This window comes from Tribolium madens, unplaced genomic scaffold (assembly GCF_015345945.1).
Source record: "Tribolium madens isolate multiple individuals breed KSU strain unplaced genomic scaffold, Tmad_KSU_1.1 Scaffold_20;HRSCAF=117;Tcas5.2_LG4, whole genome shotgun sequence".
Taxonomy (NCBI): domain Eukaryota; kingdom Metazoa; phylum Arthropoda; class Insecta; order Coleoptera; family Tenebrionidae; genus Tribolium; species Tribolium madens.
The window spans coordinates 13,611,566-13,625,056 of NW_025400985.1; the positions used below are offsets into that span (position 1 = coordinate 13,611,566).

The 13,491-nt window shown below is 29.3% G+C and overlaps 1 protein-coding gene across 1 annotated transcript in view; it reads left to right on the forward strand.

Moving 5' to 3' along the window:
• The window catches only part of LOC123005016 (homeobox protein Nkx-2.2-like), a 21,329-nt gene that overhangs the window by 3,397 nt on the left and 4,441 nt on the right, over nucleotides 1–13,491 (forward strand). The window contains exons 2-3 of the mRNA XM_044398603.1: nucleotides 3,556–3,761; nucleotides 12,420–12,810. Of these exons, the coding sequence (XP_044254538.1) occupies nucleotides 3,556–3,761; nucleotides 12,420–12,810 (597 nt within the window). The remainder of the gene's footprint in view (nucleotides 1–3,555; nucleotides 3,762–12,419; nucleotides 12,811–13,491) is intronic.

A 13,491-nucleotide genomic window follows, 5' to 3' on the forward strand; every position in this document is an offset into this window, starting at 1 on the left:
GGCGCCTGGTGCTCTTCAGCAATCAGATCCGCTTTACCAGGGTTTGTCACTTTTGATACTAAATTTTCAATTAAATATCTCCCAATTAAATCTTGTATAACTTTTCAGTTTGTTCTTAACGTTACATGCTACAGAAAAGCTATCGCTATAGAATAGTAAAAAATAGTTGAAACATAAAATATGATATGCTACAACAAATTTAGGTTGCTTTAAAAAAGTTTAAAGCCTTCGGTTATTAATAAGACTTTTATCTCCAATTACAAAATCGTTAAAATTGAACTTTCTAGGTACCTAATTTTTTTTTCTAAAAAGCCAAGAATTACTTTCTTGTTAAAAGAAATCTTTAATTTTTTTTAAAAAGAGGCAACAAAACATTGACAAATTATTTAACAGAATTTTAAGATTTGTGTGCTTTCTTTACAACTGCAAGCGCAAAATACGTAAATTGAATTTTTGTAGAATCGTCTTAAAATTAGGTCAAGTCTTAAAAAACCAGCAATTGTAATATCTTTTATTGAAATATGTAGTTACAAACAATTAGCTAATACCCAATAATAAAAACCTAAAAACTAAAAAAAATAACAAAATGAATGCATATATGCAGGAATGCATATAAAAGCTTATATTGTTTTATATCGATACCATGCTTCAAAACCATAATCGAACGAATCGTAGAATAATGGGACCATAAGGTAGATGGGCAAAATTTCTGCGACTCTTCTTTGAAATAAACAAGTRAAACGTTTTCATTAATTTCATTGAATTTCATTCAATAAAATTCATTGAAAGTTTTTTCATAGATTTCTCTTGATTTTCGTGGCAATAACTTAAGTGTTACAGTTTTCGCTTCTTCGGCTAAAATAGCTATTTCTTCTTGTTTTTCGTTTTCGGACATATTTTTATCACAAATTCTTGAAAAAACACGTCAATAATTTTTTCAGTATTTTGTTTTTATTTATTTGCATCACATTAGCAACCAACAACTCGATTTTTGAGAACGTCGTGCCATTTATTTTCAAAACTTAAAGGTGGATTTTACAACAAATTTTATTTGCATTTCGGGCGTGAACGGCAATTTTGGCCCTTTGGCTATTTGGTGGATAAAATTCAAATTTTCATTAAACCCATTTTATAATGTCTTAACCACTTATAAATGAACGAACTATAGTATTTATAAGACCTTTTGTTTTAACTGTTTTGTTGTCTAAATTATGTTAAATGTTTAAATATTTTTAATGTATTTTGATTAGTGCAAATACGAATGTCTTAATTCGCTTTATTAAAAAGGATAATTTTTTACACTAATGCTAAATCTCAAAATCAATATTTCTAATAACTTCAAAAAAATTACTAAACCTTTTTCAAGTGTAGGTAATTTAGAAACCATCACATGTAATTCAGATTAATCAATTTAGTTTCAGAAAGCGTAAATTGAAATTTAGATTAGTTTTTCAGAAGGTATTAATTGTAATTGAGAAACCGTTGCATGTAATGCAGAACAGTAAATAAATTCAATTTCATGTTACATGTAATGCAGAAAATATCAATTGTAATTTAGATGAGTAACATACTGTTATCTCAAAATGAAGTTTACACATAAACACGAATTATAGGTAAACTTGGTATTCTACAAAATAAATAAGATATTTTATTTCCAAAGGGATTTTAATAATGTAATTTTTGAATGAAAATAATCAATTCCGAATTACAATTGACGAATTCTCAATTATAAATGACAAACTCTGAATTACAATTAACACTTTTTGAAACGCTTTCTGAATTACAYTTGAAAAAGGTGTAGCCAGTGGCGGATCCAGAAATTAATTTTAGGGGGGGGGGCTTTCTAAAATTTTTTAGAATGATGAGGGCGAAAGTGAGCGGCAAAATTATAGAATAATCTTATTTATTAAAGCTGAAAATATGTTTTGGCTCGAACAGGTCGATTTTCTTTTTGAACAATACAAAATTTTCAACTTGATTTAAAATTGTATCTTTGTTTTTTATTGACTTTATTTCTCTTTTTGGATGATTTTTTTTTTAAACTTATGTAATAGGTACATAATATTTTAGTGTTGTCATTTCGACAATTAAAACATCTATCAAACTTGTTAAAAAAATTAGGGGTTTCCTTTAAAAAAAAAATGTCGCTACCGTCATTACTCAAAAATCAAAGAATGTAAAATTTTTAATCAAGTTAAAAATTATGTATTTTTTAAAAAGAAAATTGAACTGTTCCTGCATTTTTGCCTAAATAAAATATTTTCAGTTTTAATAAAATTGTTCCATAATTTTGCCACTCACTGGATAAGGTATTCTTGCGAGTTGGTAAAGTTTATTATTCAAACAGATGTGAATTTAATTTAATTAGATACATAAGATGTGACCCAAAGAAAATTACAATTGATGATTTCTTTTTAAATTAGTAAAACTAAGTAAGTGTCGAGAGATCCAGATAATTTGTAATTGGCTCGTCCTTGCATCCGAAAACGTATGTGAAACGTCAAAAAAATGACAAGTAGAAAGGTAAAATGCCATGATCAAAAAGATGATAATTTTAGTAACTAAATTTATGATTTACTTTCAAAAAAGAACGGTCTAATTCCAGGYCATTTTGCCGTTTTACCTTTCGACTTGTCATTTTATTTTGACGTTTCACGTGCAGTTAGTCCAAGAACAGACATAGGTATGTATACACGTACGTTTTCAGATCYAAAAATGACTAGATTACAAATTATCTTGCTTTCTAGGTAGTCGGTATACCTATGTATGATTTGTATTAATAAATGTGATTTAAAAAGAATTCTAAWGTTTTTATTTAAAAAACTTTAGGTCATAAGGTTTTTATATTAAAATAAATATAAAAAATTAAAGCTTTCAGTGGCAAGTTGGGGGGGGGGGGGCTGGGCCCCTCCCCTAGTTTACTAAGTGTAAATAATTAGTCCAAGGTTCTGTTGACAACTATGTATTTTTCTTTTGTGTTTAAATGAAAATCAWTTGTCTCGGTTGTCGGTCAGATAACGCATTCCTTGGTATTACCGGTATATCTAAAAAATCCAAGTATTATACATATTTTAACAAGAACAAAATCAAAAAAAATGTGATTACCACAGGCTGTGGGTACCTAGAAAAAAAATTATTTATTTATTTCACATTTTCACACTTTCGATGCTCTAAACTGCAACATTCCATCGGTCCACACAAAGGCTCAACTTTATCTATTGAATAAAAAAACCCCTCTTGACAATGTAACCACTCGAAAAACGTTCAAACCGGAAACGGGCAATTTGAATGTTCGTGGATATTTGGCAGTTTAGATTTTGTTGTTTAACTAAGCGTGACTTTGTGAGGGTGGTAAGGGTCTAAAGTATTCCACTTTATTGCCTTTTTGGCACAGGTGACAATTGGAAGTAAATCCCGAGTATTCATTCAAAGTCACGTTTGAGCAATTTAACAGGTGTCGGAAACTAGGGAAAGGTATACCGACTGTGAATAATGATGGAGAATTTTTACCTTGCGATGACAGCAGTAAATTTTATTATGGGTATTTYGTTGCAGATTATTGGATAGTATGAAGATGACTGGACCGATGGGAAATCCCAGACAATCGGCCGGCTTTGCAATCAGTGATATTTTGGAATTGGACCGAAACAGTAATGTGGGAATCGAACATCCCCCGACGGAGGCACCCTTGTATACGCATCCTGCACATGACATTTCGGGATATGTGCCGATCTCGAGGCACTGGCCGACGCCGTCGGAAGGTAGGGATAAAACTCTTTTTTCGGCCTTCGTCTAAAATTAGTGATTTTCCAATCGTCCAAATCGTCTAGGCAGGAAAATAAAAACAGGGTTTTTAAATGAAAGTTTTTATATTGGTAGCACTGAGTAACACTGAAATGTCAAGTCTATTCTGTTCTTCTCTTTCTGTTACAAATTCTGTTCACTGCCACTTTTCTTCTAAGATCCAAGCCTAAAACAGAAACCAATCAGTTGAGTCAAAATCATGTTAAAAATGAGATAGTTAGACATTTAAAAAAAAAATTATAGTAAAAGCTTGCAAAGGTGAAAACAAAAACTTTATTGAAAGAGAAWTGAAAATACTTTAAAGTATTGTCTTACGTGCATTGCCAAATGAAAGATTTAATAAATACAGTGTCATCTGAACTGCATAAATCATTTTGAGAAAAACTATGATTTAGACTGATTGGCTTCTGAGCCCTTCAAATGTCTGTATAAAAATGTGATAAGCATAAGACTGAAGGTTGTTTTATTTTTGCGACGATATACAATATTTAAGTAATAATATTCATTCTTGGCTTTCTTGATAAATGTATTACATTTTTTTAGCACATCCGGTGTTGTCGGAAATGCTATYAAAATTAGTTTTTCAAATGGAACACCTATGTTTTTTTCCTCCAAACATTAATAATTGRCATGAAAAATACTGTAAACCACTAATTATTACATTTTGCGTAACACAATGCAATCAAAAAACTAAATCTAATTTGTCTGTTGATGAGCGAGTTCTCTTATGGAAACTCTTGGATTTTCTTCGACTGATAACAGAACATTCAGATTCCTATTTTCTTGTTCTTCAACCAGAGGTTTTTTAGTTTTAAGAAGTGAACCTATTCGCCTTAGTTGTTTTTCAATTCGACTAAATTCCAACGATTTGGGTGAACTCTATTTGAGTATTTTTCTCTATAACTGTCTTTCAGCTTCTGTTTTATTTTTATTACACTTAAAAAAACACTTCAAGCTGATCTACCAATTCGTCGTAATTAATATCATACATTATTAAAGATCTCAATAAGTTTTATTGACAAAAACAATTAAACGGTATCCAAGCATATTGCTTTTTGCATGAATACCTTGATAAGTAAAATCCGYCTAYGTTGCAAAATTTGCAAAAMAATKCAAAAATTTTAATTGTTTTCTAAGTGCATTATGTAAAGTAAAATGTAATAAATAGTGGTTTATCGTATTATTCATGCCAATTATTATTGTTTCGAGCAAAAAAACATAGGTGTTCCATTTGAAAATCTAAATTTGGTAGCATATTCGGCTACACCCGATGTGCCAAAAAAATTTGATGCATTTATTAAGAAAACGGGGAAGTATTATTTGAAAATTTAGTTTTTGAAAAAAAAAAGTAAGTTTASGTGTTATCGKCCGGGGCGACTTGGACCGAACACCSTGTATAAGGGTTTGTAACCGGTCAAAAACAATTGGGAGAGRAACGCAGCGACGACTCTAATTAGTAATTAGTTATTGTTTTAGACAAGATACCAAAGCCGGACAGGGGTAACTTGGCCCCAGGGGTTTCTATCTCTAATTTTAATATACAGGGTGTTTCACATAATTTTACGATACGAACTCGATAACAAATTTTGAAAAATTGGATAATCTTCTCTAGTTTGTACACCCTTTTAAAAATTACACCGTTTTTAGTTAGTTAGTGATTAAGATAGATAAACTAGAATTATATTCATGCCGTCTCATGATAGAACAAATGATAATTGTTTCTGAAAAATAGCAGTTTATGACTATTAATGAAACAGTGATTAGTTTGATAACAACTAGTGTTACGGGTTTCCAAAAATTAAATAATTAAATGTATCCACTGTTTTCAAACTTTTGTATATTTAGGTGAGGTACATTAAGCGCAAGCTTCGTAAAGTTGTATGAAACACCCTGTAGTAGTTGAAGAATGTAACGCGTAAAGAAAAATTTCAGAGTTTCAGAATCTAATAAGCCTTGGTTTCTAACACAATGTTCAAAATTTAAACTTTTGTAAGACATAGCTAAACCATTTTAATTTTTATAAAAAAAAACCACTTTATTTAATTCAGGCAAAAAGGTTTTATATTGAAATAAAAATTTGTGGCCTTCCTTACTTGTATAAAATTAAAAAAATGTGCATTGATTTTAACTTCCCTAGTATCTTTATTTTTAATAATTAAAAAGCAGATTGACCTTGACAAATATATTTTCATATAATTTAGTAATTTGTACAGTTTTTTTTTCCTGGTGGAGATAGTGTGAACCAAAAAAACGACATGACTTCCGCCTGTTTATGACATTTAACAGCTTTTGACATTTTGGTACTAAAGTCAAAAATTAAAGCTTCTCCCTGGCATTAGGATTTTTATAGGGCTGGAATTACAATTATTATGACGATGTAGAGGGTAAAACAGTTTTTCCCATAAAAATGAAATTACAAATGACCTTCGTGACGGTAGGAAACACTTTTAATGTTGTACATACATACAATCACTAACTCTGGGTTACTTTAATCACATTTGTTAAAGTGAGATAAATAGCGTGACCGACCTTACGCAGATACGTAGCGAAAAAGCAACAAGGCTATTTACAAATGTTGAAAAGAGATAGCTGTCTGGTATGTCTTTCGAATTATTAATTGATCTACACGCATAAATATAAAACGGACGTTATGCCTTTTTGATCTCACTACATATTTAAGAGATTTAATTCCCAARGGATCACATAATTTTGTTTTTTCATAATGGTACCTTATGTTTTCTATTTTATTGTATTTTGAGGTTGATTGTATTTTCATTTATTTAAATGTAACTTCAGTAATTTTGTTAATTTTGCTAAGAGCATTTAGGTATACCGCARAACGGTGTAGCTTTTATACCTAAATTTATTTATTTTTAAGTTTCATATTTTGATAGACAATGTTTTAAGCTTCAATTTAGCTAAAAGTAAAAAAATAAATACATATTTACAAATAACGAACATACAGATATAAATAATGAAGACAAATTGTTCATCATTGTTTTTTACAGCATAATAAATTTTGTTCTTTACTTTTTTGGAATGAAATGTTTTTTAATAATCTCATTGAGTTTTGCTGTATGACACCAAAACTTTTAACATCCGTAGTAGTCATACTGACAGGCTGARTCATTTATAATAAAGACTCTAATCTATTTTAAGACATAACCTAAAATACAATCCCACACCACAGACAACTTGGCTTTTTTATGTTTGAAAAATTGAGATTATTAAATKTAAATCAAAGTAGTTGTTGATACGTYATTGATTAAATTTGACAGTRTCATCAATTTCACTTTTTTTCCTTGAATTCAAAATGTACTCAAACGACGAAAAAACTGACATAATCTTGACAAATGGAGAATGCCACAAAATRCTGTGGCTGAATATGTACCGTCAAAGGTACACCGTAGGATTCTAATTTATAAAAACTGTCAAAGCTCTCGCAGGTATCTATGTTTATATTTTGAAAAATTTCAAACAAAACATCAATTTACGCATAGTAACAGGAGAGAGTGGGGTTATTATGCGCAGTGGGTAATTGTGTGTACCTTTATGTAGCTTTTCCAAAATCCATTTAAGGAAAATTATTTATGTTGCTATTTAGTTTGTACTTAAGTTACATAACATGTCTTTACAAATTTTGTTTTTTATTCTATGTGTTTCGGCTTCTATTAAGTTGCTAGATACAATTTTTAACTTTTGACAAAATAAAAAATAATTTACTGCATAGTTGAGTAATTGGACGCAAGCGCCCTTTACCTCACAGTATTTTTTATTTTGTTTTTGTAAAGAAATTGTTTCAATTTTTCATATTTTGGAACATGTTGTAAAACAAAGAATTGATAATTATAATAATCAATAATTATTGATTTAATAATAATTTTTTATTTATTGTACATCTAAACTTAAATTAAATTTTGTATAAAAATGCTTTATATTTTTATTTTCTATACTGGATCCAGTATTTTCCATAACTTATGACTCACTTATACAGGGTGTTTCACACAACTTTACGAGGCTTGCGCCTAATGTATGCACCCGAATATAAAAGTCACAAAACACTGGATACAAAAAAATACTATTCTAACTATTTAATTTTTGAAAACCCATGACAGTATTTGTCAAACTATTAATCACTGTTTCATTAATAGTCATAAATTGCAGTTTTTCAGAAACAATTATCATTTGTTCTATCAAGAACAAATGAATATGATTCTAGTTTATCTATCTTAATCACTAATTAACTAAAAACGTTGTAATTTTTGAAAGGGTGAACAAACTAGAGACGATTATCCAATTTTTCAAAATTTGTAATSGTGTTCGAATCGGAAAATATATTATTGATTGCATCTTGCAGGCGCAGGCCTSGTAAAATTACGTAAAACACCCTGTATAGATATCATAAGTTTAATTAAATTTTTCTATTTCATTGTCGGAGTAAGTCTATTCCAGCACCTAAATGAYGTCATTTRAGTGCTTTAATAAGTCGTTGGCGTTAATTTAATTTTAGTGACGGACTTTCAAATGTGAAAAAATGAATTATTTTTATTTTTCACAGCCGTCTAAGATTATTCCACATAAATGTCGCCAACCATTGCAAAATTCTCTGGAAAAAATATAAAATTTATATAAAATAGAAAAACTAGTATAAAGCACTTGTTGCAGAAGGTTCTTCAAGCACTCATTTGTTGAAACTTGTACTTTAATATACTATTCTAATTAGTCTTTCGATGTCTTTTGACTTTGAAATTAAGTTGGTAACATTGAATAATGTAGAGTGAAAAGACTTGTCAATTTTCATACTTTCTGTCTCTGTTTTTCAATGTTGCCAAGTTATTTTTAAAGTCACTTTAATCTGAAATCTAATATAGATATTTTAATATTTTATTTGACATGATTAGGTATGTCATATAGTGAAAATTAGGAAACTGCTTGTTATCTTATTCGGAAATATTTATTTATTTATTAGATTATTTTTTACAATTTATTTATTTATTATTATTTATTTAGCAATGTACCTACTCGTAGACATTTTTTTATTATTCTAATAACTTTTATTTGGTTGAAATATAATAATAATTAGGTATATAGAAATACCAAGAAAGAGAAAACAATGTTCATAGTTAAGCTGAATTATACTCGAAACGCGGAGCGTCAAGAGTAATAATGAAATAAATACCTTCTTCTTTGCGGTAGTAAAAAAATATTTCTAGATCTCTTAGTTTTTGTGCAATAAATTTTTAAATTTTTAAAAAGTGCACGTTTTTGTCAAAAAAAACATCTTATTTTAAAAACTCAGCAAAATCGATCAATAAAAGTTGAGCTTAAAAACATTGTCATAAAAATCTACATCCAAAAATGCTAAGAAATATATGGTGTTTCATTTAAAGAAACACAAGTTTGTATTGTAATTTATTTTTGGGAACGCTGTATAGTTGAAAATAACTTTAAGCGATACACTAGATTAGTACTAATAGATTAGTATCTATCAATTTCCTATATATATATATATTTTTAATTTTAACATTAAAAGGTTAATAATAGACTTYACCACCCCGTATAGTAGGAAAGAAAAATCCATTATTGTTAGCTAAGGTGAAGAAAATCATTTAAAAAAAAACATGATTATATATCAATAGAATTAACATTTGTGTCAAATCTTCAGTAACAACCCTGATCGATGAATCTTCACTCAATTAAAGCAAGGGTGCACAAAAAGAAGAATAGCAGCTGCAAAAATTAGCAGCTGCTCTTCTCGCTAGGAGGCGTGACTTGGTTTAACATGACCCAACGATACGTGGGGAACGTTTTCAGACCGGCCCCTCTTGGATCCGTTTAGTTACACTAACGCTTCTTTGAATGTTGTGTAATTGCCAGAAGAAGGGGGGACCCCGTGATGTATTAATGTTAAACACCTCTACATAAACTGATCTAAATTGCCCTCACAGTCCCCCAGTTATGGCGAATTTACCTTCACAGATTGTTCTCGAACAAAGGATCTCTACGCCCTCTGAAAACCGATTCATGGCGGAAGGACAAAGCTCATTTTTTTTGTTAATGTTTTAGCGAGTAAAAAAGAATTTTTGCATTCTACAACTCCTGTCCTTATTTTTGACTTGTTATTTTTGTAATACTTATTACATCATATCTACATAAATTGTATAACAATCTATTTACTAAACACTTAAGTAGGTATTTGTCAATTTTAATTTTCAAATTACACCTAATTGCACCTGTTTATGTGCTTCTATTAAGATAAAGATATGAAAATATTAAATCAGTATAATTTGAAAATTAATTAAATATAAAATAAATTAAACAATTAATATTTTTTCATACTCGTAGGTATAGGTTTTAATTTTTTTTTCAAGCAGTGCCTAGAATATTTAATGCAGTATAATTCAAAAGAACCGCATACAATCACTTAATGATTTTTGAACAATTAAATTTCTCTCAAAACTGCAAACCAAAATACTGTAGGTATATCCTTTTTAAAAATGCATGTTTATAATATTTTTTTATTTTTATTATCAATATTGTTGTTATTTTACAGCACTGATAGCGTAGAAGGAAAGTGTTAAATTACGGTATGAAAATGCAAATCCAACATTATACTAGTACAATAATACTAGCGACTTTTTGTAAATATTGTTTGACAATTGCYAGTTCGTGTGCAAACAATACATTTTGTACACTTGAAGAAAAAAATAGTATAAGTATATTATATCACTCGGGACAGAAAGCTTTCTACTAGTAGTAATAAAATAAACTATTATTATTAGACGTTAAAACATCTAGGAAATTAAAAATCATATCTTAAAAATTATGAGTTATACGTGAAAATAGTATATTACATAACGAACACGGAAAGTGAGAAATAACGCATAAGTGAAAAAACTCCATGAGTACGTTAGACACTTTCCAGCGAATTTTGTATGCTATTTTTCCTACGACATTAAAAGAAAACATTTATTACAAAAATATTTATTTTTTAGAAACAATACAATTAATGGTCAGATTATTAATTTGACAGTTAGACAAACTTATCAAAATCCGTTTGTAGCTTACAATGTGCCCGAAAATTTTTGACACTTTTCTTGCTTTTGAGCGTCACGCTACGTTACAACCGTGCGTAATAATAATAATAACTTACGAATTTTTGACAGACGAATGGAACTGTCAACTTTCAAACTTTCATGGCTATACCTACTCAATTATTTCAAATTGACATTTTTAAAAAAAAAATACTTTTTAAATATGAAATACGAAGATTATCTCAAGCGGTAAAGTCGACAACAGCATAACAAAAATTTTTTGGTTAAATTTTAAAAGCAAGTCTGCCCTTTTTTACATTTTCTCCATAACAGGTGGTTGTGCGACCATTTCTAATTACCGTAAATTAATTCGCAGCTGACAACCAATCACATATCATGGTCTTTATTAACTTTTAGAGAAAAACGTAAAAGTTTTCAGGAACAATAAAAATAAGAAAGTTTTTATAAATTTGAAACTCTGATTTGTGTGATATTTGAAATGATTTAAGTTATTATTGTACTTAAATACTGAATATTATTAATCTAAATAGAAAAAGAATTTGATAAAATTCGTAAAATGTTGATTTTTTACTCGTAGAAACGATTTTTACTGTCTCACTTTAAAACTTGAGGAAATTAAAAAACTGACAAAACTAAGAAAAAACGCTCTTATAAAAAATATAAAAACAAACGATTTACTGTTATATTTGTGATGTATTACATATTCCAAATCAAGTAGATGATTATAGTATCTATCAATTACCTAACACTTTATCTAAACTTTTTAGTAATTTGAGTAGAAATTTCAAAAGATCGATTAAAATAAAACTCATTGAATGTAAGCATGAGGCGATTGAAATAAGTTATCACATAGAGTATTCAATTAAAAAAAAAATACTCTGTATAAAGCAATAATGCTAATTGAGTAACATGATGTTCCATTAAAAAACCTACAACTAAATTTTGCTCACAATTATGAAACTCTATCTACAGGTGCTCCAAAACTCGTGCCCCAGAGAAAAATTTCAAGTAAGATAAGATACCAGGAACATGAAAAAAATGTTTAAAAATTCTATCCGTCAAAAAATGTTGACATTTATTTTTTGACATTTGACATTTTTTCATGTCCAATGACACTGATGATATTGTATATGTTTTTTTTTTTTATAATTATTTAGTAAAAGTACAAAAATTTTGCCAATAAAAGCCACAAATAACATTAAACAGAGTTTCAATTTAGGATAGAGCTTTCTTGTTTCCTTTTCTAATAACCTGTAAGAAAAAAACTTGGAAAATTATTTTTCCAGCAGAAATAAATAGAGTCAAAATGCAAAATTTAAACTCTCATAACTTCTAAATTTTTATAGATGGTATTTTTTTAACATATTTTTCATGTTCCTGGTATTTTACCTTATATAGCATTTTCTCTGGGGAGCGAGTTCTGGCGCACCCTTTATAGTTATTTTCAGATATTTATTATTTTTCTATGTAAAAAACGTATTTCGTTGCTTATTCTAACATTTTTTTTTAAATTAACTTAATGTGAAAGCAATTGGTGTGAATGTTTTAATTTTTTTGCAGGTTTTCACGCGCACCAACACATTCCACCCCATCCCGCCCAACTCAGCCCTGACAGCACTAGTCCCGCGATATCCGAGAGATCCAGCGTCGACCCCATCGGCCCCGTCGAGAACTTACCATCGAGCCATGGCAGCGCCTCCAATACGGCCGTCAGCGAACGCGATCCCGACGAAGACAATTCTGAAGACTCTAAAGATCCTCACCTAACCGACCAACAATCCGGAGGGCACAAGAAACGCAAACGACGAGTGCTTTTCTCCAAAGCTCAAACGTATGAGCTGGAAAGACGATTTCGACAGCAAAGGTACCTATCGGCACCTGAAAGAGAACATTTGGCTTCCATTATAAGATTAACGCCGACCCAAGTGAAAATATGGTTYCAAAATCACAGGTGGGTGCAGAGTTTTTATTGATTTAGTTGATCAAAAAAAWTTAATGTTTAATGGTTTGACTAATAGYGATAAGATAAGAGGCGAGTGGGTAATAGTACTAAAGTACATTTATTGTTTAAGTATTGGCAATGTTTGATTTGTCTTATTTTTTAATAAGTGTGATGCAATTTTGTGATAAACAAAAAAGTGTGTAGACTTGGTGGAACCATTTTTCTTTTTTTCTTGATAGCGATGTTTTTGGCCGTATTTTGGTAATAGAAAAACGATTTGGCTATGACTACAAGATTTAAAACTATACAGGGGCGCCAGAACTCGCGTCCCAGAGAAAATTTTCAAGTAAGGTACGATAAAAAGAACATGAAAAAAATGTTTAAAAATTCTATCTGTTAAAAAATTTTGACATTTATTTTTTGACATTTGACATTTCTTTATGTCTATTTAATGATACTGATTATCTTGTATATATTTTTTATAATTATTTAGTAAAAGTACAAAAATTTTGCCAATAAAAACCACAAATACCTAACATTGAACAGAGTTACAATACAGCTTCCTTGTTTCCTCTTTTAATAGCGTATAGCAAAAAAACATCAAAAATAATTTTTCCAACAGAAATAAATAGAGTCAAAGTGCAAACTTTAAACTCTCATAACTTTGAAATTTTTATAAATATTTTTTTT